A 27,544-nucleotide genomic window follows, 5' to 3' on the forward strand; every position below is an offset into this window, starting at 1 on the left:
GCATACATGTGCTATGTTGGAAGCAGCCGCATAGCACAGGGAGATCAGCTCGTGCTTTGTGACCACCTAGAGGGGTGGTATAGGGAGAATGGAAGGGAGATGCAAGAGGGAGGAGATATGGGGATATATGTATACATATAGCTGATTCACTTTGTTATAAAGCAGAAACTAACACACCATTGTAAAGCAATTATACTCCAATAAAGATGTTAAAAAGAAAACAAAACTGAAATACCAGAAAGTCATTAAATTTACTGTCTTTTTATGATAGTAAAAAGCTGGAAATGAAGATCCAACAGTTCAGAAATACCACTTAAACACCCTATGCAGAAAAGTTATCATAGCAGGCCTGACTGCTGTCCTTGGAAAGGCCAACTTGCAAGGTTGCCCCTTGGCTGATGCCTGTGAGCTTGAATTTTGGAAAGGTTCCCTCCATTCCCTAACTGATAAGAGTGACTCACTGTGCCTAAACTGTACAAACAATGTGGTTTATGCTAAATACTTGCTTTCCTTGTGAGCATCTAGAACTTTGGTATACACCAGGCAGAGTGCTTATGTGACCAACTCCCAGTAAAAATCCTGGCACTGATTCTCCAATGAGCTTCTCTAATAAAAAACGTTTTTCACATGTTGTCACAATTTGTTGCTAGAGGAGTTAAAGCACATCCTATGTGACTCCCCTGGGAGAGGGCTCTGAAGTTTGTGCCTGGTTTTCTCCAGACTTCACCCCTTTTCCCTTTGCTGATTTTGCTTTCTATCCTTTCACTGTAATAAATCACAGTCACAAGTATGACTATATGCCAGGTCCTGCGAGTCCTCCTAGTGAATCAATGTGCTTGAGGGATGGTCTTGGGGACCCCCAACACATTCCCAAGCTTCTATATTTGGCTCAGGGCTCTTTCTTGAGACCTAGACTCAAATGCTTGATAACAAATACCTGATATGTTTTTAATCACCTTGAATTCAAGTCTAAAACTGAAGACACTGTCTGTCCTTCTCCTTGTGCTCCTTATCTTGCTAACATATCCATAACCACTTGGGTCACCTAAGCCAGAAACCAGGAAACCTGGGATGCATACTAAACTTCTCCCTCTTTCTCCCAACCACATTAATGTGTCACCAGGTTCTTTTAATTCTACCACCTAAATATCTCTTAAAACCATCTCCTCCTCTCCATCCACAGTCATTGCCTTAGTTCAGGTTCTCATCACTTCTCACATCACTCTCCTGCATTCTTAGTTCCAGCAAACCAATTCTCCATACCAAAACCAAAGTCATCTTTCTAAAATAAAAATATACTTACAGTCCTTTCCAGCTTAAAATAAATACTCTTGTGATTGCTCTCTTCAGGATAATGTTCAAATTCCTCAATCTAGCCATGAAGCCTTTCATGATCTGAGTTCACTTACTGACCTCTTTCCTTCTCTCTCTGTGTAGGTTAGGATAGAATTCCTTCTCCAGGCTATTACCCAAAGCATAAGGCTGTTTCTGGCTTCCCAGTCTGAATTCCATATTCTTCATCTATGCTCCCATAGCACCCTATGCTTTAGACTATGAGAACTCTGACTCGGTGTTTTGAGTGCACTAGTTATTTAAAAAAAGCTTGTTGAATTGCTGAATGTTGAATGAAAAGGAGAGATCATGAGTTGATTTTTCCCTTTTCTTAAAAATTTGCTGGTATTCTTCTGTTTTAATTAAATGAACCAAAAGAAAGCAACAATGAAAAAATTACCTCATAGTTTCTGTTGGCGTCTGTTATGGTCCAGTACCTGTTAGGAAGTCCCATACGTCCAAAGTCTGATATTGGGTCAATCAGCTTCCATCCATTTTCCCTCATCTCTTTTGAGGATTTGGGATTGTAAGAAAAAGCATACAGATCTTCATGTAATGCTAGAGAAGAAAGATAGGCATGAAAACAAAGTAATAATGAGTGAAACTTAATACCAAATAGTGCAAAAAAGCCTAGATTTTCTTCTCTCTAAGGGAATGTTTGTCAACAGCCCCTGAAAAGGACAATAGTTTGTGTACAAGGTTGCCTTTATTTGTATACAAGGCATAAGAACTGAAATATTGCTTCAGAGTCTTCTTTTAAAAATATTTAAATTTATATGATCCCAATACAAAGCAGGAACATTCTGCCTGGTTTCCTGTGAATTGCTGGATAATGGACTGAACTCAAGCTTCCAAGTTTCATTCACATCCTAAGAAAGTGGTCCTTACCATAAGTTTTTAACTGAACTTCAATGTCCCAATTGCACTGTTTGTTGTAACATACTGCAAAACATTAACAGTGTTCTTGCATTCTACTCGTCAGGTCAATACCTGTTTCTAGCTGATAAATGGCCATTTCTTCTCTTCTTCCGGTCAACCCCACTTCCTCCCTTCACAAAGTTCAACATGTAATCAATAACTCATTTGACCAACTTATGTGGCAGTAACTTTTCCAGAGATGGATGGAGTCTTCCAGAGCCTTTTACAAAGTGTTGGGCCAGCTAACAGATAGCCTCTGTCAATAGAGCACCAGCAAATTCTAAGAAATTATTCTAGGGAAAGGGTAGAAGAAAATGGGGAGGGAAATGTAATTTTAATCCACAGACTAGGACATTAGTCCACAGACTAAAATCAGAGGAAGCTGATGGGTTAGCAACCTGGAGTTGGGGCTGGAAGATGAGAGGGTGAGGCTGGAGGAAGCAGGGATAACTGCATTAAGGACTCTGATAAACGTCCCTAGTTTGCTAGTTGGAACTAAAAGTAGGGGTAGGAACAATAGGCCAAACATAAAGCTTGCAGGACAACAGTAAACAAATTTTGCTCCAAAGCAGTCTTACTTCCTGAAGTGTTGAAAAATTTACAAGTTGATACTTAAGAGGAAAGAGGGAAAGAGAAGGAAATAACAGCTGTTAAACATCTACTATATACCAAGTACAGAGTAAAAATGCACACATGCATTTAAACCTCAAAACAACCACCACAGGGAGCTTATACTATCATTATTTTTACAGGTGAGGAAGCTGAGTTCAAAGGTTATGTATCTTGTCCAAATACCATGGAGCTGTAAGAGGCAAAGCCCAGATTCAAACTCTGCTCTATTTAACTCCATAACCAATGATCTTTCCATTATGCCATTCTGGGAGAAAAAATTACAATGGTTTTAGATAAAAATACTATCATAACTACCTGGCTGAGAAAGCTTTAACAGTGAAATGTAAACCTCATGGCACACAACGTCAGATTCTAAAACAAAGTGGGCCACCCGGAAGTTCTTACAGCGGAGGATCAGGGGACAACCCAGGCTAGTGATGGACAACTTCTCCACAGTGGCAATATGATGCAGTGCAATCTACAAAACAGAAAAGAACCAAAATAATTCACAGACATGCACTAGATCTATCACTCTCAGTGTGCCTGACTCTCAGTAACAGTAACAGCATGGCCAGAGATGTGATCACATCTACAGCCTACAACCATCCTTTGTAAGGTACAACTGGGTTTCTTTTAAACAGAAGTAAATAGTGGTAAAGCAATGAAAAGCAAATTACAATATTATAAAACTTCCCTCTCCTTAGGGATATAAGGTTAAGAGATTTACGGGGCAATTGTGATGAACTGGCTCAGAACAAATGGCTTCTAGCATGCTGTGGTGGAGTTTAAAAATCATAGTAGAATGATTGTCAGGAAAATAGAACTTCCTTTTTTTCTACCAAATTACTAATTAAAATGATTAATAATTGGTATTGTGCTTTACTGCTCATGAGGTAGTCCATGATCATTAACTATTTAATCCCTGTAACAACACTTTGATGTATAATCATCCCATTTCAGGAATGAAGAAACCAAAGCTCTGAGAAGTGAAGTCTTCATCAGAGGCCACACAGCCAAAAAGTGGCACAAACAGGATTTGAACCATGGCAGTCTAACTTTGTTCAGGGTTATTTCTCTAGAAATTCTAAACTCTAGTCCTGGAATTAGGATTTAACTAGAAATATTACAGGGAAAATTTATCTTCCACATTTTAGACTCTAGTGACAGTGAAGCAAAGAATGAAATGGGGGAAATTTTTACCTAAGTGACTAAGGGAAAGAGTAGAGACTATAAGACTAAGGACTAAAGGAACTATACATAAGCACTGTACTGCAGTTAATAAAGTTGTTTCCCATGGGAGTACAGGTTAATAATTCTGATTTTTTTAAAAATGAAGGATTATTAAATTTTTAGTCTCATGATTCCTGCTCATGCTGATGCCAGCAAAACAGAAATGCATGGAAAGGGAACCGGTACAAGAAACTGTATACAAATAATACAAGTCTCTCTTTATAATTTCAAAAAGACATGGAATCATGGTTTTACATTTTAGTCTTTGATGTTCTCCTCCTATCTGTGTCTCTGATGTTTCCTACAACTAGAGCCTGAATGTACTCTTTTCATTCTCTGGACTCCCTGTCCTGTGCCTGGAATGGCCTTCTGATCATCATTGTCTTTTCTTTTCCTCCATCTCACACAGTCTATGCCCCAGTCCCCATTTATTTGGAAAAGAAATCTCTTCCTGGAAATCTTTCAATCATATCCATCATCTAAGAATGGGGTAGATGTAGGGACTATTCACATATTCTGAGAAGGAATTTTCCATCTTAATTTCTGTCTTAACTATTCTGTCAAACTCAATTCCTGTTATGGCAGTTTTGAAGGGCCATAAAAACTATTGATAATGTAACAGGAATTAATGTATCAAATTTCAAGAAAATCAAAGCCCTGTTGATCAATATGGGAGACCTGTGTTTGGGTAGTAAAACAGTGATCATCGAGATCAGGTGCCAGGCAAAAACTGGTGAATTGGAAAGAGGCAGAAAGTGAAGCAGACTAAGGATGGAAAGAGCTTCATTAATAGTACTAATTGGGTAAATATGCCTCCTTTGACATATAGAAATAATTAACATAAGTTCTCCCTTCCCAATCTAGTCCATTAGGTTTGAAATAATACCCAGTAGAAACAAATCTGGAGACATGTGCTGTCTGTAAATGCAGGTAGAAAGGGGAAAGGCTCATGACACAGTACTAAAGAACTGGTTCCCAAACTGTTAGAAATGGAAGAGTCCTTACTAATTATATAATCTAACAACCTCATTTTACATATGAGGAAACTGAAGCCCAGAGAGCAAGAGTCACTTACCCAAGGTCATATAGCCAGTTAGTGCACAACTGAGTCTAGCTAGAACCAACTCTCCTGATTCCTCTTTTCTCATTCCTTTCATCATAACAAAGTGAACAAGATACAATGTCATATGGGGAAAGCTCACAGTGTTTTTAAAAAGGAAGTATTAAAATGCTTCTTTCAAATGTATATTCTGTTTAATTCATTTTATACTTATATAATCATATCTATCATGTGCCAAACACCATTTTAAGCATTTACAACATTAACTTTTTTATTCCATAACCAGGTATTATTTCCTCTATTTTAGAGATGAGGGAAGTGAGCCTCAGAGAAGTTAAATAACTTGCCCAAGGTTACAAAGGTAGTAAATGTTGAAGCTGGGATTTCACCCTGAGCAGACTGGCTCTAGAGTCTGTGATCTTAATCACTATGCTATGCCATATACCAGAAGCATGTTTTACTTGTTACAGAGGGCTAAGCATAAGTCTGACTAATGATTAAGATTAAATGGTCCTACTTTAGGATGAGGTAGGCATAAAGTAACATTAGCGGTGCTAAACTAATTAGACAACATTGTTTAAAGGTATAACAAAACACACACACATACACACACACACCCACACACCCCCCCCCCCACACACACACACCACCCTGTCTTAGGTCAGAGTGTTGGTCAAAATTATTGATACTCAAAATGTAGTCCATGAGCCACCAGCATCACCTGAGAGCGCTTTAGAAATTTAAAATCTGAGGCCTGAGATTCTGCATTTTTAATAAGCTCCCAGGTGATACAGATGTTCTTGGTTTTTGGACCACAGTTTATAGGTAGCAAGGCTTTAAATTACTTCGGGATGCTTACCAAGTAGGCTCAGAAAATGAGCAGAGACTACCTAAAAATATTGAGGAAAAGTCCCATGTAGCTTAAGATGACTATAGTCAACAACTTGAGGGACGAGAAATCATATGATTCAATCTCTGAAAAGACCCTCCCCCAGAATAGATTCTTTGAAGAAAAGGTTTTACAGCAATTTAACTGTTAACTGAAATTTAACCATGTTAGAAAGCATGTATACACAACTCTTCCAGACCCTTTGATATTTCTGCTCATGAACATACCCATGTCTCTTTTCGGGCTGCACCAGAAGCCTCCATATAGATCAGGTGGGTTGCAGTAAGATATAGACTCCCATTAGCTGGTTTCTTACCTACATAACGATCCAGTAATTTCACGTTTTCTACCTGTTATATGAGGGGGGAGAAAAATACAGATTAAGTTATCAACTCACCACCTGTGATTAAAGTGGTGTAATTCACAGCAAGATAAATGCTGTTAATTTGCTATAAAATTTCTTTGAGGCTTTCTAGGTCCTGTCAAAGTGGCAAACTGGTATGATCTGTGTTTCCTTTTCCAAAATCAGCCCTGAAGAAACTATAAAAGTGAGAGGGAAACGTGGATTCTTAGAAGGATTAAAATTCTAGATGATGTTACTATGATGGGGTAGATGTGTGTGGAAGATAAATAGGACATAAGAGCCTGCTGAGGTACTAATCTTGTTAGAGGGAAGTGGCAGTTACTGTATGTGGAAAAATCAATAGGTGTAAATAACGTGAGATTAGATCTTAAGTTAAAGGGCAAGAAAATAGAGTATATAACTTTGTAAAAAGCAGGAGAAAACTTGATCTATCCAGTGGAAAGTAGGAAAGAAAAAAAAAAGAAGCAAACAAAAAAACCCCAAAAAGAGTACCATAAATGGAAAGTATAAAATTAAATGCCAGAAATAAGTCCCAATATAAGAGAAATAACAAATGTACACAAATTAAACTTACCAGTTAAAAGACAGACTTAGAGACTGAATTAAAACAAATACTCAACAATATTCAGTCTAGAAAATATATACCTAAAATAAAGAGATGTAAATAAGTTGAAAATAAAAAGATAGAAAAGATATATACTAGACAAATATGAACAAAGCTTGAGTAGATTTAATATCTGACAAAATAGAATCAAGAGACAAAGAACAACAGGACAAGAAGATATATTGATCATAAATATATATGCATCTTACAAGACAGTTTCAAAATACATCTTGCTTGATGTACTTGCTTGTAGCAGAACTGCAGAGAGAAAAGAAACACTTGGATACTTTAACACTTTAGTTAGGAATTGATAGATCAAGCATACAAAAATAAAAAACAAAAATGAATAGAGATACAGTATACTTGCACAGTACAACTACAAAGTTCAAGCTATTAGACATGCAGAGAACTCTATATCCAACAAATAAAGAACATAAAGTCATTCAAGACAACTAATAGAACATTTCTAAAAAGACATCATGATAATGGCTGTAAAGGAAGCCTCAATAAATTCTAAAGGTTCAATATCACACAGTCTACATTCTCCAACCATGACACAATGACATTAGAAATTAATAACAAAATAATAGGCAAAGTTAGCATATGTTTGGAAACAAAATAGCATACTATTAAATTAACCTTGGGTTAAAAGGAAATCATAAATAAAATTAATAAATATTTAGAAGTGAATAGTAATAAAAACACAACAAATGAAAATTTGTGGGGCACAGCTAAAGCAGAAGAAGGAAATGTATACCTTTAAGTAAACTTATCATTAAAGAAGAAACGTTGATAAACTAGTTAAGCATTCAATGCAATGAAGAAAGCAAAAGAACAGAGAAACAAGGAAAAAGGACAGAAATTAAGAAGCAGAGAATTGCCCCCCCCACATACACACACACACCAAAAAAACCAACAGAAAAGATGAACAAAACTAGAATTTAATTATTTTAAAAGGTTAACAGATCTTTTTAAATTAATTTTTATTGGAATATGGTTGCTTTACAATGTTGTGTTAGCCTCCACTGCACAACAAAATGAATCAGCCATACACATACAGATATCCCCTCCCTTTTGGACTTCCCTCCCATTTAGGTAGAGTTCCCTGTGCTATAGAGAATGTTCCCAACAGTTGTCTATTTTATACATAGTATCAATAATGTGTATGTGTAAATCCCAGTCTCCCAATTCCTCCCACCTCACCCCTTTCCCCCTTGGGATCCATACATTTGTTCTCTACGTCTGTGTCTCTATTTCTGCTTTGCAAATAAGATCATCTATACCATTTTTCTAGATTCCACATATATGCATTATTAAATGATATTTGCTTTTCTCTTTCTGACTTACTTCACTCTGTATTACACTCTCTAAGTCCATCCACATCTCTACAAATGACCCAATTTCATTCCTAAAGGTTAATAGATCTTTGACAAGACTGATCAGGAAAAAAAGGGAAAAGAGGCAAATACACAAGCTACAGAATGAAAAAGGGAAAACAATGTAACAAATTTCTTTAAATAAGAGTATTATGAACAATATGCTAATAAATTGAAAAACCTACATGAAGTGAAAAAATTCCAAGGAAAATACCTCAGGATGACTTATTAGTGAATTCTACCAAACTTCCAAGAAACAGACTACCTTATCCAATTGATTCCAGTTATTAGAAAAAGAATGACAGTCTATTTTATGTATGAGGCTAGCATAATCTTGATTCTAAAACCAAATAGACAACTATAAGAAATGAAAATTTATATCCATTTCACTTAAGAAATGTAGATGCAAAAAAATCCAAATAAAAATTATTTAGTGAATCAACAGTATATTTTTAAAAATACATTTGATCAAGTAAATTTAACTCAAGAAAGCAAAGATAGTTCAACATTGAAAAATTTCAATGGAAAACATCACATTAACAGATTAAAAGAGAAAAATCAAATGCTTTATCTCAACTAATAGAGAAAAATACTTTTGAGTTCACTTCTATTTATGATAGCTCTTAGTGAATTAGGAACAGAAGTAAACATCCTTAACTTGGTAAAGATTATATATCAAGAGCCTACAAAGAATGTCATGTGTAATGGAGAAACTAAATGCATTAATTTAAAATCACAAAAAAGACAAACTGGACCCATATATCACTGCTACTCTTTTAGATATCCTAGCCAATACAATAAGAAAAAACAGGGGGAAAATTAAGACATGAAAGGATTGGAAGTGAAGTGCTATATCCGGCACAATTTACTGGGAAGATAATTTTCCCAATAAAAAGATAATAGAAGATCTTCTACCAAGAAAAAAACAAAAGAATCAACAAACTATTAGAACTTAAATCAGAGGAATTCAGCAAGGTTGCAAGATAAAATATCAACCTACGAAACTCAAGTGTTTCTCTAAACCAGCAATAACCATTAAGAAAATACCATTCACAGTGGCAACAAACACCATGTTGAATCCAGGAATTAGCTTAACCAAGCATATATGAGACCTTTACAGAGAAAACTTTAAAACTCTAATAAGAAAACTGAAGACAACTTAAAGAAATGAAGAGACATCCATGCTCTTGGATGGGACAACTTAATTTTGTAAAGTTGGCAATTATCCCCCAAATTAATCTATAAATTTAATGCAACTACAATTAAATTTCAAAGTGGATTTTCCACAAATGTATTCTAAATTTAAGTAGAAGACTATACCCCATAAGTAGCAAAATAAATCTTAAAAGAGAACAGTGAAGAAGGGAAGATTTGCTCTACTAGATATTAAGACATACCCAAAGCCATGGGGTAAAAAAAAAAAAAAAAAAGCCTGAAGTACTAGTGTAAAAATAGACAAATAGACCACTGATAAAGGACCATAGCTCAAAGACAGACTCATGTATGAATGGGTGCTTCATATAGGATAAACGTGGCACTACAAATTATGAACAAAAGATAAAAGTACTTACTAAATGTGTTGGGGAAACTGTATGAATACATGGAGAAAAGTAAAACTAGATCCCTGTAACACCATATACAAAACTGGAATCTAGATATATCTATATGTAAGAAGAAAAACTATAAAATTACTAGAAAAAATGCAAAATACCTTGGGTCTAGAGACAGGAAAAGACTTCAAAACTTAATAACAGAAAGGAAGAAAATATATCAAATGTCTGAAATTAACAAGAGATTATTAGGGAGGAACCAAGATGGTGGAGTAGAAGGACATGCTCTCACTCCCTCTTGTAAGAACACCAGAATCACAACTAGCTGCTGGACAATCATCAACAGGGAGACACTGGAACACACCAAAAAAAGATACCCCACATCCAAAGATAAAGGAGAAGCCACAATGAGACGGTGGGAGGGGCACAATCACAGTAAAATCAAATCCCACAACTGGTGGGTGGGTGACTCACAGACTGGAGAACACTTATACCACAGAAGTCCACCTGCTGGAGTGAAGGTTCTGAGCCCCACGTCAGGCTTCCCAACCTGGAGGTCCGGCAATGGGAGGAAGAATTCCTAGAGAATCAGACTTTGAAGTCTAGTGGGATTTGAGTGCAGGACTTCGACAGGACTGGGGGAAACAGAGACTCCACTCTTGGAGGGCAAACACAAAGTAGTGTGTGCATCGGGACCCAGGGGAAGGAGCAGTGACCCCAGGGGAGACTGAAACAGACCTACCTGCTAGTGTTGGAGGGTCTTGTGCAGAGGCAGGGGTGGCTGTGGCTCACCGTGGGGACAAGGACACTGGCAGCAGAAGTTGTGGGAAGTACTCCTTGGTGTGAGCTCTCCCAGAGTCCACCATTAGCCACACCAAAGAGCCCGGGGAGGCTACAGTGTTGGACTGCCTCAGGCCAAACGACCAACAGGGAGGGAACCCATCCCCACCCATCAGCAGTCAACCAGATTAAAGTTTTACTGAGCTCTGCCCACCAGAGCAACAGTCAGCTCTACCCACTACCAGTCCCTCCCATCAGGAAACTTGCACAAGCCTCTTAGATAGCCTCATCCACCAGAGGGCAGACAGCAGAAGGAAGAAAAACTACAATCCTGCAGCCTGTGGAACAAAAAACAGATTCACAGAAAGATAGAAGAGATGAAAAGACAGATAGCTATGTACCAGATGAAGGAACAAGATAGAACCCCAGAAAAACAAGTAAATGAAGTGAAGATAGGCAACCTTCCAGAAAAAGAATTCAGAATAATGATAGTGAAGATGATCCAGGACCTCGGAAAAAGAATGGAGGCAAAGACCAAGAAGATGCAAGAAATGTTTAACAAAAACCTAGAAGAATTAAAGAACAAACAAACAGAGATGAACAATACAATAACTGAAATGAAAACTACACTAGAAGGAATCAATAGCAGAATAACTGAGGCAGAAGAACGAATAAGTGACCTGGAAGACAGAATGGTGGAATTCACTGCTGCAGAACAGAATAAAGAAAAAAGAATGAAAAGAAATGAAGACAGCCTAAGAGACCTCTGGGACATTAAATGCAACAACATTCGCATTATAGGGGTCCCAGAAGGAGAAGAGAGAGAGAAAGAACCCGAGAAAATATTTGAAGAGATTATAGGCAAGACGTTCCCTAACATGTGAAAGGAAATAGCCACCCAAGTCCAGGAAGCGCAGAGAGTCCCATACAGGATAAACCCAAGGAGAAACACACCGAGACACATAGTAATCAAATTGGCAAAAATTAAAGACAAAGAAAAATTATTGAAAACAGCAAGGGAAAAACAACAAATAATATATAAGGGAACTCCCATAAGGTTAACAAGTGATTTCTCAGCAGAAACTCTACAAGTCAGAAGGGAGTGGCATGATATACTCAAAGTGATGAAAGGGAAGAACCTACAACCAAGATTACTCGACCCAGAAAGGATCTCACTCAGATTTGATGGGAGAAATCAAAAGCTTTACAGACAAGCAAAAGCTGAGAGAGTTCAGCACCACCAAACCAGCTCTGCAACAAATACTACAGGAACTTCTCTAAGTGGGAAACACAAGAGAAGAAAAGGACCTACAAAAACAAACCCAAAACAATTAAGAAAATGGTCATAGGAACATATATATCGATAATGACCTTAAACGTGAATGGATTAAATGCTCCAACCAAAAGACACAGGCTTGCTGAATGGATACAAAATCAAGACCCATCAATATGCTGTCTACAAGAGACCCACTTCAGATCTAGGGACACATACAGACTGAAAGTGAGGGAGTGGAAAAAGATATTCCATGCAAATTGAAATCAAAAGAAAGCTGGAGTAGGAATACTCATATCAGATAAAATAGACTTTAAAATAAAGAATGTTACAAGAGACAAGGAAGGACACTACATAATGATCAACGGATCAATCCAAGAAGAAGATATAACAATTATAAATATATATGCACCCAACATAGGGGCACCTCAATACATAAGGCAACTCCTAAAAGCTATGAAAGAGGAAATTGACAATAACACAAAAATAGTGGGGGACTATAACACCTCACTTACACCAATGGACAGATCATCGAAAATGAAAATAAATAAGGGAACAGAAGCTTTAAGTGACACAATAGACCAAATAGATTAAATTGATATTTATAGGACATTCCATGCAAAAACAGCAGATTACACTTTCTTCTCAAGTGCGCATGGAACATTCTCCAGGATAGATCATATCATGGGTCACAAATCAAGCCAAAGTAAATTTCAGAATATTGAAATCATATCAAGCATCTTTTCTGACCACAACGCTATGAGATTAGAAATGAACTACAGGGAAAAATATGTAAAAAACACAAACACATGGAGGCTAAACAATACGTTACTAAATAACCAAGAGATTAATGAAGAAATCAAAGAGGAAATCAAAAAAAACCTGGAGACAAATCACAATGAAAACACGACGATCCAAAACCTATGGGATGCAGCAAAAGCAGTTCTAAGAGGGAGGTTTATAGCTATACAAGCCTACCTCAAAAAAAAAGAAAAATCTCAAATAAACAATCTATCCTTACACCTAAAGGATCCAGAGAAAGAAGAACAAACAAAACCCAAAGTTAGCAGAAGGAAAGAAATCATAAAGATCAGAGCAGAAATAAATGAAATAGAAACAAAGAAAACAATAACAAAGATCAATAAAACTAAAAGCTGGTTCTTTAAGAAGATAAAAAAAATTGATAAACCATTAGCCAGACTCATCAAGAAAAAGAGGGAGAGAACTCAAATCAATAAAATTAGAAATGCAAAAGGAGAAGTTACAACAGACACCACAGAAATACAAAGCATCCTAAGAGACTACTACAAACAACTCTATGCCAATAAAATGGACAACCTGGAAGAAATGGACTAATTCTTAGAAAGGTATTATCTTCCAAGACTGAAGAAGGAAGAAACAGAAAATATGAACAGAGCAATCAAAAGGAATGAAATTGAAACTGTGATTAAAAATCTGCCAACAAACAAAAGCCCAGGACCAGATGGCTTCACAGGTGAATTCTATCAAACATTTAGAGAAGAGCTAACACCCATCCTTCTCAAACTCTTCCAAAAAATTGCAGAGGAAGGAACACTGCCAAACTCATTCTACGAGGCCACCATCACCCTGATACCAAAACCAGACAAAGATACTACAAAAAAAGAAAATTACAGACCAATATCACTGATGAATATAGATGCAAAAATCCTCAACAAAATACTAGCAAACAGAATCCAACAACACATTAAAAAGATCATACACCATGATGAAGTGGGATTTATCCCAGGGATGCAAGGATTCTTCAATATACGTAAATCAATCAATGTGACAAACCATACTAACAAATTGAAGAATAAAAACCATATGATCATCTCAATAGATGCAGAAAAAGCTTTTGACAAAATTCAACACCGATTTACGATAATAATGCTCCAGAAAGTGGGCATAGAGGGAACCTACGTCAACATAATAAAGGCCATATATGACAAACCCACAGCAAACATCATTCTCAATGGTGAAAAACTGAAAGCATTTCCTCTAAGATCCGGAACAAGACAAGGATGTCCACTCTCACCACTATTGTTCAACATGGTTTTGGAAGTCCTAGCCACAGCAATCAGAGAAGAAAAAGAAATAAAAGGAATACAAATTGGAAAAGAAGAAGTAAAACTGTCACTGTTTGCAGATGACATGATACTATACATAGAGAATCCTAAAGATGCCACCAGAAAACTACTAGAGCTAATCAATGAATTTGCTAAAGTTGCAGGATACAAAATTAATGCACAGAAATCTCTTGCATTCCTATACACTAATGATGAAAAATATGAAAGAGAAATTAAGGAAACACTCCCATTTACCATTGCAACAAAAAGAATACAATACTTAGGAATAAACTTACCTAGGGAGACAAAAGACCTGTATGCAGAAAACTATAAGACACTGGTGAAAGAAATTAAAGGTGACACCAACAGATGGAGAGATATACCATGTTCTTGGATTGGAAGAATCAACATTGTGAAAATGACTATACTACCCAAAGCAATCTACAGATTCAATGCAATCCCTATCAAATTTCCAATGGCATATTTTACGGAACTAGAACAAAAAATCTTAAAATTTGTATGGAGACACAAAAGACCCCGAATAGCCAACGCAGTCTTGAGGGAAAAATACGGAGCTGGAGGAATCAGACTCCTTGACTTCAGACTATACTACAAAGCTACAGTAATCAAGACAATATGGTACTGGCACAAAAACAGAAACATAGATCAATGGAACAAGATAGAAAGCCCAGAGATAAACCCACGCAGCTATGGTCAACTAATCTATGACAAAGGAGGCAAAGATATACAATGGAGAAAAGACAGTCTCTTCAATAAGTGGTGCTGGGAAAACTGGACAGCTACATGTAAAAGAATGAAATTAGAACATTCCCTAACACCATACACAAAAATAAACTCAAAATGGATTCGAGACCTAAATGTAAGACTGGACACTATAAAACTCTTAGAGGAAAATATAGGAAGAACACTCTGTGACATAAATCACAGCAGGATCTTTTTTGATCCACCTCCTAGAGTAATGGAAATAAAAACAAACATAAACAAATGGGACCAAATGAAACTTAAAAGCTTTTGCACAACAAAGGAAACCATAAACAAGACGAAAAGACAACCCTCAGAATGGGAGAAAATATTTGCAAACGAATCAACGGGCAAAGGATTAGTCTCCAAAATATATAAACAGCTCATGCAGCTCAATATTAAGAAAACAAACAACCCAGTCCAAAAATGGGCAGAAGACCTAAATAGACATTTCTCCAAGGAAGACATACAGGTGGCCAAGAAGCACATGAAAAGCTGCTCATCATCACTAATTATTAGAGAAATGCAAATCGAAACTACAATGAGGTATCACCTCACACCAGTTAGAATAGGCATCATCAGAAAATCTACAAAGAAGAAATGCTGGAGGGGGTGTGGAGAAAAGGGAACCCTCTTGCACTGTTGGTGGGAATGTAAATTGATACAGCCACTATGGAGAACAGTATGGAGGTTCCTTAAAAAACTAAAAATAGAATTACCATATGATCCAGCAATCCCACTACTGGGCATATACCCAGAGAAAACCATAATTAAAAAATACACATGCACCCCAATGTTCATTGCAGCACTATTTACAGTAGCCAGGTCATGGAAGCAACCTAAATGCCCATTGACAGACGAATGGATAAAGAAGATGTGGTACATATATACAATGGAATATTACTCAGCCATAAAAAGGAACGAAATTGGGTCATTTGTTGAGACGTGGATGGATCTAGAGACTGTCATACAGAGTGAAGTAAGTTAGAAAGAGAAAAACAAATATCATATATTAACGCATGTATGTGGAACCTAGGAAACTGGTACAGATGAACCAGTTTGCAGGGCAGAAGTTGAGACACAGATGTAGAGAACAAACATATGGACACCAAGGGGGGAAAGCGGCAGAGGGGTGGGTGTGGGGGTGTGATGAATTGTGCTATTTGAACTGACATGTATACACTGATGTGTATAATATTGATGACTAATAAGGACCTGCTATATAAAAAAAATAATAAAATAAAATAAAATAAAAAACCAAACAAGAGATTATTATCTAGACAATATAAAGGACTCCTGTAACTCAATGAGAAAAAGACAGAGGCTGTAATAGAAAAATAGGCAAAAACATAAGAAAAAGGCAAGTTACATAATAGGAAATCCAATAAGCATACAACTGTGAAGAGACACTCAAAATATTGGTAATCACATAAATGAAAATTAAAACCAAAAGATATTGCTTTAAGTCTGTAAGACTGGCAAAAACTGGAAGGCTAGAAAATGCCAAGTGTTGGTAGGGATGTGGGGATAAAAGAACCCTCATCTACTAAAACTGGCAGGGGGCGAGGGGGTATAGACAGATTGAGACTACTTAGGAGGGAAATCTGGTACTACATAAGCAAAGTACACATAAAAAAGTACACTCTATGACCCAGAAATGCTATTGCTGAAAATGAGCCCAAAGAAATTTTCATATAGATCCTAAAGAGAACATATACAAGAATGAACAATTCCATCACTGGGAGAATGGATAGGTCAGAGGTGGTGGAGCATAAACCAGGTATTAGAAGCAATGGGTTGGAGGTACACATAGCAACATGAATAGATCCAAGAAATACACAGCTTAGTGAAAAAGTAAGAAACAGAATGATATACTGAAGATATCACTAGTTACATAAATTAAAAATTCATGCATATGAAACAACCATCATGTTTTAAAGGACATATTCATTGAATCTGTAGATTGCTTTGGGTAGTATAGTCATTTTCACAATGTTGATTCTTCCAATCCAAGAACATGGTATATCTCTCCATCTATTTGTATCATGTTTAATTTCTTTCATCAGTGTCTTATAATTTTCTGCATACAGGTCTTTTGTCTCCGTAGGTAGGTTTATTCCTAGGTATTTTATTCTTTTTGTTGCAATGGTAAATGGGAGTGTTTTCTTAATTTCACTTTCAGATTTTTCATCATTAGTGTATAGGAATACAAGAAATTTCTGTGCATTAATTCGGTATCCTGGTACTTTACCAAATTCATTGATTAGCTCTAGTAGCTTTCTGGTAGCAACTTTAGGATTCTGTATGTATAGTATCATGTCATCTGCAAACAGTGACAGCTTTACCCCTTTCCCAATTTGGATTGCTTTTATTTCTTTTTCTTCTCTGATTGCTGTGGCTAAAACTTCCAAAACTATGTTGAATAATAGTGGTGAGAGTGGGCAACCTTGTCTTGTTCCTGATCTTAGTAGAAATGGTTTCAGTTTTTCACCATTGAGGACGATGTTGGCTGTGGGTTTTTCATATATGGCCTTTATTATGTTGAGGAAAGTTCCCTCTATGCCTACTTTCTGGAGGGTATTTTATCATACATGGGTGTTGAATTTTGTCGAAAGCTTTCTCTGCATCTATTGAGATGATCATGTGGTTTTTCTCCTTCTATTTGTTAATATGGTGTATCACATTGATTGATTTGCATATATTGAAGAATGCTTGCATTCCTGGGATAAACCCCACTTGATCATGGTGTATGATCCTTTTAATGTGTTATTGGATTCTGTTTGCTAGTATTTTGTTGAGGATTTTTGCATCTATGTTCAGCAGTGATATTGGCCTGTAGTTTTACATCAAACTACCGCTGGCATTTTTCACAGAACTAGAACAAAAAATTTCACAATTTGTATGGAAAAACAAAAGACTCTGGATAGCCAAAGCAATCTTGAGAAAGAAACATGGAGCTCGATGAATCAGGCTCCCTGACTTCAGACTATACTACAAAGCTACAGCAATCAAGCCAGTATGGTACTGGCACAAAAATAGAAATATAGATCAATAGAACAGGATAGAAAGCCCAGAGATAAACCCACGCACATATGGTCACCTTATCTTTGATAAAGGAGGCAAGAATATACAGTGCAGAAAAGACAGCCTCTTCAATAAGTGGTGCTGGGAAAATAGGACAGCTACACGTAAAAGAATCAAATTAGAACACTCCTTAACACCATACACAAAAATAAACTCAAAATGGATTAAAGACATAAATGTAAGGCCAGACACTACCAAACTCTTAGAGGAAAACATAGGCAGAACCCTCTATGACTTAAATCACAGCAAGGTCCTTCTTGACCCACCTCATAGAAAAAATGTAAATAAAAATAAATATAAACAAACAGGACCTAATGAAACTTAAAAGCTTTTGCACAGCAAAGGAAACCATACACAAGGTGAAAAGACAACCCTCAGAATGGGAGAAAATACTTGCAAATGAAGCAACTGACGAAGGATTAATCTCCAAAATTTACAAGCAGCTCATGCAGCATAATATCAAAAAAACAAACAACTCAATCCAAAAATGGGCAGAAGACCTAAATAGACATTTCTCCAAAGAAGATATACAGATTGCCAACAAACACATGAAAGAATGCTCAACATCATTAATCATTAGAGAAATGCAAATCAAAACTACAATGAGATATCATCTCACACCGGTCAGAATGGCCATCATCAAAAAATCTACAAATAAACGCTGGAGAGGGTGTGAAGAAAAGGGAACCCTCCTGCACTGCTGGTGGGAATGTAAATTGATACAGGCACTATGGAGAACAGTATGGAGGTTCCTTAAAAAACTTGAAATAGAACTACCATACGACGCAGCAATCCCACTACTGGGCATATACCCTGAGAAAACCATAATTCAAAAAGTCATGTAGCAAAATGTTCATTGCAGCTCTATTTACAATAGCCAGGACATGGAAACAACCTAAGTGTCCATCAACAGACGAATGGCTAAGGAAGATGTGGCACATATATACAATGGAATATTACTCAGCCATAAAAGAAAGGGAATTGAATTATTTGTAGTGAGGTGGATGGACCTAGAGTCTGTCATACAGAGGGAAGTAAGTCAGAAAGAGAAAAAGATATACCATATTCTAACACACATACATGGAATTAAAAAAAAAAAAGGTCCTGAAGAACCTAGGGGCAAGACGGGAATAATGACACAGACCTACTAGAGAATGGACTTGAGGATACGGTGAGGGGGAAGGGTAAGCTGGGACAATGTGAGACAGTGGCATGGACATATATACACTACCAAATGTAAAATAGATAGCTACTGGGAAGCAGCCGCATAGCACAGGGAGATCAGCTCGGTGCTTTGTGACCACCTAGAGGGGTGGGATAGGGAGGGTGGAAGGGAGGGAGATACAAGAGGGAAGAGATATGGGAACATATGTGTATGTATAACTGATTCACTTTGTTATAAAGCAGAAACTAACACACCATTGTATAGCAATTATACTCCAATAAAGATGTTTTTAAAAAAGGACATATTCAAATATAAATATAACATTAATCATATTAGAATGCTTGCATATATTAAGGGAGGGAAATAGAAGAAAAGGAGGCTAAATAAATAGATACAGGCATACATTTTTAAAATGTGTTTCATTTTATTGCTCTTTGCAGATATTTAGTTTTATACAAATTGAAGGTTTGTGGCAAACTTGTGTCAAACAATTCTATCTGTGCCATTTTTCCAAAAGGATTTGCTCATTTCTTGTCTCCGTGTCATATTTTGCTAATTCTCACAATGTTTCAAAACTTTCATTATTATTATATTTGTTATGGTGATGTGTAATCAGTGATCTTTGATGCTTCTATTATAATTGTTTGGGGATGACATTAACCGTGCCCATACAAGACAGTGAACTCAATCAATAAATGTTGTCTGTGTTCTCACTACTCCACCAAACAGCCATTCCCCTTCTCTCTCCCTCTCCTTGAGGCCTCCCTATTCCCTGACACACAACAGTATTGAAAATAGGCCAATTAACAACACTACAATGGCTTCTAGTGTTCAAATAAAAGGAAGAGAAGCATGTCTCTTACTTTAAGTCAAAACCTAGAAATGATTAAGATCAGTAAGGAAGGTAGACCTTCAAGATGGTGAAGGAGTACGACTTGGATATCACCTTGCCCCCCACAAATACATCAGAAATACATCTACATGTGGAACAACTCCTACAGAATACCTACTGAATGCTGGCAGAAGACCTCAGACTTCCCAAAAGGCAAGAAACTCCCCATGTACCAGGGTAGGGCAAAAAAAGAAAAAACAGAGACAAAAGCATAGGGACAGAACCTGCACCACAGGGAGGGAGCTGTGAAGGAGGAAAAGTTTCCACACACTAGGAAGCTCCTTCACTGGCAGAGACGAAGGTGGAGGGGGTGGGAAGCTTCGGAGCCACAGAGGAGAATGCAGCAGTAGGGATGCAGAGGGCAAAGCAGAGAGATTCCCACACAGAGTATCGGTGCCAACCAGCACTCACCAGCCTGAGAGGCTTGCCTGCTCACCCACTGGGACGGGTGGGAGATGGGAGCTGAGGCTCCGGCTTTGGAGTTCAGATCCCAGGGAGAGGACTGGGTTTGGCTGTGTGAAGACAGCCTGAAGGGGGCTAGTGCACCACAGCTAACAGGGAGGGAGTCCAGGAAAATGTCTGGAACTGCCTACGAGGCAAGAGACCATTGTTTCGGGGTGCACGAGGAGAGGGGATTCAGAGCACCACTAAATGAGCTCCAGAGACGGACGTGAGCCATGACTATCAGCGCAGACACCAAGACAGGCATGAAACGCTAAGGTTGCTGCTGAGCCACCAAGAAGCCTGTGTGCAAGCACAGGTCACAATACACACCTCCCCTCCCAGGAGCCTGCGCAGCCTGCCACTGCCAGGGTCTTGTGATCCAAGGAAAACTTCCCCGGGAGAACAAACGGTGCACCTCAGGCTGCTGCAATGTCACATCGGCCTCTGCTGCTGAAGGCCCACCCTGCATTATATACCCCTTCCTCCTCCTGGCCTGAGTGAGCCAGAGCCACCTAATCAGCTACTACTTTACCCCTGTCCAGTCTGAACGAAGAACAGACGCCCTCAGGTGACCTACACACAGAGGTGGGGCCAAATCCAAAGCTGAACCCCAGGAGCTGTGGGAAAAAGGAGGAGAAAGGGAAATTTCTCCCAGCAGCTCCAGGAGCAGTGGATTAAATCGCCACAATCAACTTGATGTACCCTGCATCTGTGGAATACCTGAATAGACAACTAATCATCCCAAAATTGAGGCGGTGGATTTTGGGAGCAACTGTAGACTTTGGGTTTGCTTTCTGCATCTAATTTGTTTCTGGTTTTATGTTTATCTTAGTTTAGTATTTAGAGTATACTATCATTGGTGGATTTGTTTTTTGGTTTGGATGCTCTCTTCTTTCTCTCTTCTTCTTTTCTTATTACTTTTTTTTAATTTTTAATAATTTTTTTATTTTTTATTTTAATAACTTTATTTTATTTATTTTTTCTTTCTTTCTTTCTTTCTTTCTTTTTTTCTCCCTTTTCTTTTGAGCCATGTGGATGACAGGATCTTGGTGCTCCGGCCGGGTTTCAGGCCTGTGCCTCTGAGGTGGGAGAGCCGAGTTCAGGACATTGATCAGCCAGAGACCTCCCAGCTCCACGTAATATCAAACGGCAAAAGCTCTCCCAGATAGCTCCATCTCAACACTAAGACCCAGCTCCACTCAATAACCAGCAAGCTTCAGTGCTTGACACCAGATTCCAACAACTAGCAAGATAGGAACACAAACCCACCCATTAGCAGAGAGGCTGCGTAAAATCATAATAAGGTAGCAGACACCCAAAAACAAACCACCGAATGCAGTCCTGCCCACCAGAAAGAGAAGATCCAGCCTCATGCACCAGAAAACAGGCACCAGTCCCCTCAACCAGGAAGCCTACACAACCCACTGAACCACCTTAGCCACTGGGGGCAGACACCAAAAACTACAGGAACTACAAACCTGCAGTCTGCGAAAAAGAGACACCAAACACAGTAAGTTAAGCAAAATGAGAAGACACACAAACACACAGCAGATGAAGGAGCAAGGTGAAAATCCAACAGACCAAACAAATGAAGAGGAAATAGACAGTCTACCTGAAAAACAATTCAGAGTAATGATAGTAAAGATGATCCAAAATCTTGGAAATAGAATGGAGAAAATAAAAGAAACGTTTAACAAGGACCTATAAGAACCAAAGAGCAAAGAAACAATGATGAACAACACAATAAATGAAATTAGAAATTCTCTAGAAGGAATCAATAGCAGTATAACTGAGGCAGAAGAACAGATAAGTGACCTGGAAGATAATAGTGGAAATAACTACCTGAGAGCAGAAAAAGGAAAAAAGAATGAAAAGAACTGAGGACAGTCTCAGACCCCTATGGGACAACATTAAATGCACCAACAGTGGAATTATAGGGATCACAGAAGAAGAAGAGAAAAAGAAAGGGACTGAGAAAATATTTGAAGAGATTATACTTGAAAACTTCCCTAATATGGGAAAGGAAATAGTCAATCAAGTCCAGGGAGCGCAGACAGTCCCATACAGGATAAATCCAAGGAGAAACACGCCAAGACACATATTAATCAAACTATCAAAAATTAAATACAAAGAAAAAATATTAAAAGCAGCAAGGGAAAAACAACAAATAACATACAAAGAAATCCCCATAAGGTTAACAGCTGATCTTTCACCAGAAACACTGCAAGCCAGAAGGCGGTGGCAGGACATATTTAAGGTGATAAAAGGGAAAAACCTACAACCAAGATTACTCTACCCAGCAAGGATCTCATTCACATTTAATGGAGAAATTAAAATCTTTACAGACAAGCAAAAGTTAAGATAATTCAGCACCACCAAACCACCTTTACAACAAATGCTAAAGGAGCTTCTCTAGGCAGGAAACACAAGAGAAGGAAAAGACCTATAATAACAAACCCAAAACAATTAAGAAAATGGTAATAGGAACATACATATCGATAACTACCTTAAAAGTAAATGGATTAAATGTTCCTACCAAAAGGCAGAGAATGGCTGAATGAATACGAAAACAAGACCCATATATATACTGTCTACAAGAGACCCATTTCAGACCTAGGGACACATACACACTGGACCTGAGGGTATGGAAAAAGATATTCCATGCAAATAGAAATCAAAAGAAACCTGGAGTAGCAATTCTCATATCAGACAAAATAGACTTTAAAATAAAGACTACTCCAAGAGACAAAAAAGGACACTACATAATGATCAAGGGATCAATACAAGAACAAGATATAACAATTGTAAATATTTATGAACACAATATAAGAGCACCTCAATATAACACAAATGCTAACAGCCATAAAAGGGGAAATCGACAGCAGCACATAAGAGTAGGGGACTTTAACACCCCACTTTCACCAATGGACAGATCATCCAAAATGAACATAAATAAAGCAACACAAGCTTTAAATAATACATTAAACAAGATGAACTTAATTGATAGTTATAGGGCATTCCATCCCCAAAAAACAGAATACCCTTTCTTCTCAAGTGCTCATGGAACATTCTCCAGAATAGATCATATATTGGGTCACAAATCAAGCCTTGGTAAATTTAAGAAAATCGAAATTATATCAAGTATCTTTCCTGACTACAACGCTATCAGACTAGATATCAATTACAGGAAAAAACCTGTAAAAAATACAAACACATGGAGGCTAAACAATACACTACCAACTAACCAAAGATCACTGAAGAAATCAAAGAGGAAATCAAAAATTACCAAGAAACATATGACAATGAAAACACGATGACCCGAAACCTATTGGATGCAGCAAAAGCAGTTCTAAGAGGGAAGTTTATAGCAATACAGTCCTACCTCAAGAAAGAAGACACATCTCAAAAAAAACAACCTAACCTTACACTTAACGCAATTAGAGAAAAAAGAAAAAAAAAACCCAAAGTTAGCAGAAGGAAAGAAATCATAAAGAAATGAAAGAAATGAAATAAAAAGAAATGAAGGAAACAGTAGCAAAGATCAATAAAACTAAAAGCTGGTTCTTTGAAAAGATAAACAAAATTGATAAACCATTAGCCAGACTCATCAAGAAACAAAGGCAGAAGGCTCAAACCAACAGAATTACAAATGAAAAAGGAGAAGTAATAACTGACACTGCAGAAATACAAAGGATCATGAGAGATTACTACAAGCAACAATATGCCAATAAATTGGACAACCTGGAAGAAATGGACAAATTCTTAGAAAAGCACAACCTTCTGAGAGTGAACCAGGAAGAAGTATAAACTATAAACAGACCAATCACAAGCACTGAAACTGAGACTGTGATTAAAAATCTTCCAACAAATAAAGGCCTAGGACCAGATGGCTTCACAGGCGACTTCTAGCAAACATTTAGAGAAGAACTAACACCTATCCTTCTCAAAATCTTCCAAAATATAGCAGAAGGAGGAACACTCCCAAACTCATTCTATGAGGCCACCATCACCCTGATACCAAAACCAGACAAAGATGTCACAAAGAAAGAAAATTACAGGCCAATAACACTGATGAACATCGATGCAGAAATCCTCAACAAAATACTAGCAAACACAATCCAACAGCACATTAAAAGAATCATACACCATGATCAAGTGGGGTTTATCCCAGGAATGCAAGAATTCTTCAATACACACGAATCAATCAATGAGATACACCATATTAACAAACTGGAGGAGAAAAACCATATGAAAATCACAATAGATGCAGAAAAAGCTTTTGACAAAATTCAATACCAATTTATGATAAAAACTCTCCAGAAAGTAGGCATAGAGGGAACCTACCTCAACATAATAAAGGCCATATATGACAAACCCACAGCCAACATCATTCTCAATGGTGAAAAACGGAAACCATTTCCAGTAAGATCAGGAACAAGACAAGGTTGCCCACTCTCACCACTATTATTCAACATAGTTTCGGAAGTTTTCACCACAGCAATCAGAGAAGAAAAAAACTAAAAGGAATTCAAATCAGAAAAGAAGAAGTAAAGTTTTCACTGTTTGCAGATGACATGAGAGTATACATAGAGAATCCTAAAGATGCTACCAGAAAACTCCTAGAGCTAATCAATGAATTTGGTAAAGTTGCAGGATACAAAATTAATGCACATAAATCTATTGAATTCCTATACACTAACGATGAAAAATCTGAAAGAGAAATTAAGGAAACATTTCCATTTACCACTGCAACAAAAAGAATAAAATACCTAGGAATAAACCTACCCTAGAAGACAAAAGACCTGTATGCAGAAAACTATAAGACACTGATGAAAAATTAAAGGTGATACAAACAGATGGAGAGATATACCATGTTCTTGGATTGGAAGAATCAACATTGTTAAAATGACTATATTACCCAAAGCAATCTACAGATTAAATGCAATCCCTATCAAACAACCAATGGCATTTTTCACAGAACTAGAACAAAAAATTGCACAATTTGTATGGAAACACAAAAGACCCCGAATAGCCAAAGCAATCTTGAGAACGAAAAATGGAGCTGGAGGAATCAAGCCCCCTGACTTCAGACTATACTACAAAGCTACAGTAATCAAGACAATATGGTACTGGCACAAAAACAGAAATACAGGTCAATGGAACAGGATAGAAAGCCCAGAGATAAACCCACGCACATATGGTCACCTTATCTTTGAAAAGTAGGCAAGAACATACAATGGAAAAAAGACAGTCTCTTCAATAAGTGGTGCTGGGATAACTGGACAGCTACATGTAAAAGTATGAAATTAGAACACTCCCTAACACCATACACAAAAATAAACTCAGAATGGATTAAAGACGTAAATGTAAGGTCAGACACAATCAAACTCTTAGAGGAAAACATAGGCAGAACACTCTATGACATAAATCACAGCAAGATCCTTTTCGACCCACCTCCTAGAGAAATGGAAATAAAAACACAAATAAACAAATGGGACCTAATGAAACTTAAAAGCTTTTGCACAGCAAAGGAAACCATAAACAAGACCAAAAGACAACCCTCAGAATGGGAGAAAATATTGGCAGATGAAGCAACTGACAAAGGATTAATCTCCAAAATTTACTAGCAGCTCATGCAGCTCAATATCAGAAAAAAAACAACCTAATCCAAAAATGTGCAGAAGACCTAAATAGACATTTCTCCAAAGAAGATATACAGATTGCCAACTAACACATGAAAGGATGCTCAACATCATTAATCATTAGAGAAATGCATATCAAAACTACAATTAGGTATCCCCTCACACCTGTCAGAATGGCCATCATCAAAAAATCTACAAACAATAAATGCTGGAGAGGGTGTGGAGAAAAGGGAACCTTCTTGCACTGTTGATGGGAATGTAAATTGATACAGCCACTATGGAGAACAGTATGGAGGTTCCTTAAAAGTAAAAATATAACTACCATAACTACCATATAACCCAGCAATCCCACTACTGGGCATATACCCCGAGAAATCCATAATTCAAAGAGTCATGTACCACAGTGTTCATTGCAGCACTATTTACAACAGCCAGTACATGGAAGCAACCTAAGTGTCGATTGACAGATGAATGGATAAAGAATATGTGGCACATATATACAGTGGAATATTACTCAGCCATAAAAAGAAATGAAATTGAGTTATTTGTAGTGAGGTGGATGGACGTAGAGTCTGTCATACAGAGTGAAGTAAGTCAGAGGGAGAAAAACAAATACCATATGCTAACACATATATATGGAATCAAAAAAAAAATAGTTCTGATGAACCTAGGGGCAGGACAGGAATAAAGACGTAGATGTAGAGAATGGACTTGAGGGCACGGGAGGGGTCAGTGTAAGCTGGAATCAAGTGATAGAGTAGCACTGACATATATACATTACCAAATGTAAATAGATAGCTAGTGGGAAGCAGCCACATAGCACAGGCAGATCAGCTCAGTGCTTTGTGACCACCTAGAGGGGTGTGATAGGGAGGGTGGCAGGGAGATGCAAGAGGGCGGGGATATGGGGATAACTGTATACATATAGCTGATTGAATTTGTTATACAGCAGAAACTAACACAACATTGTAATGCAATTATACTCCAATAAAGATGTTAAAAAAAACACATATCTGAAAAATGACTGATACGCATATATATAAAGAACTATTAAAACTCAACAATAAGACAACAGAGACCCCAATAAACAAATCGGCAAAGTTCTGAATAGACATCTCACTAAAGAAGATATGCAGGACTTCCCTGGTGGCACAGTGGTTAAGAATCCACCTCTCAATGCAGGGTACACGGGTTCGAGCCCTTGTGCGGGAAGATCCCACATGCTGTGGAGCAACTAAGCCCATGCACCAAAACTCCTGTGCCTGAGCTCTAGAGCCCACATGCTGCAACTACTGAAGCCCGCGTGCCTAGAGCCTGTGCTCCACAATGAGAGAAGCCACCGCAATGAGAAGCCGGCGCACCACAACAAAGAGTAGCCCCCTCTCGCCACAAGTAGAGAAAGCCTGTGCACAGCAATGAGGACCCAACACAGCCAAAAATAAATTTAAAAAATAAATAAATTTTTAAAAAAAGAAGATAT

General features: G+C 37.6%; 1 protein-coding gene across 7 annotated transcripts in view; it reads right to left on the reverse strand.

Annotated features, from left to right (window-relative positions):
• MTMR8 (myotubularin related protein 8) overlaps window positions 1-27,544 on the reverse strand; it is a 228,318-nt gene that overhangs the window by 164,875 nt on the left and 35,899 nt on the right. For 5 of the 7 annotated variants that reach the window (XR_014239517.1, XM_082376608.1, XM_082376612.1 and 2 more), the window contains exons 2-4: window positions 6,269-6,391; window positions 3,178-3,340; window positions 1,733-1,890 (exon numbers count right to left, since the gene is read on the reverse strand). Coding sequence is in view for 6 of the 7 variants with exons in the window: in XM_082376608.1 (XP_082232734.1) it covers window positions 1,733-1,890; window positions 3,178-3,340; window positions 6,269-6,391 (444 nt within the window). In the remaining variant the exon portion in view is untranslated. Of the gene's footprint in view, window positions 1-1,732; window positions 3,341-6,268; window positions 6,392-27,544 lie in introns of all 7 variants that reach the window. The other 2 variants (XM_082376609.1, XM_082376610.1) reach the window with 2 other exon arrangements.

Source organism: Balaenoptera borealis (assembly GCF_965194805.1).
Source record: "Balaenoptera borealis genome assembly, chromosome: X".
NCBI classification, from domain to species: domain Eukaryota; kingdom Metazoa; phylum Chordata; class Mammalia; order Artiodactyla; family Balaenopteridae; genus Balaenoptera; species Balaenoptera borealis.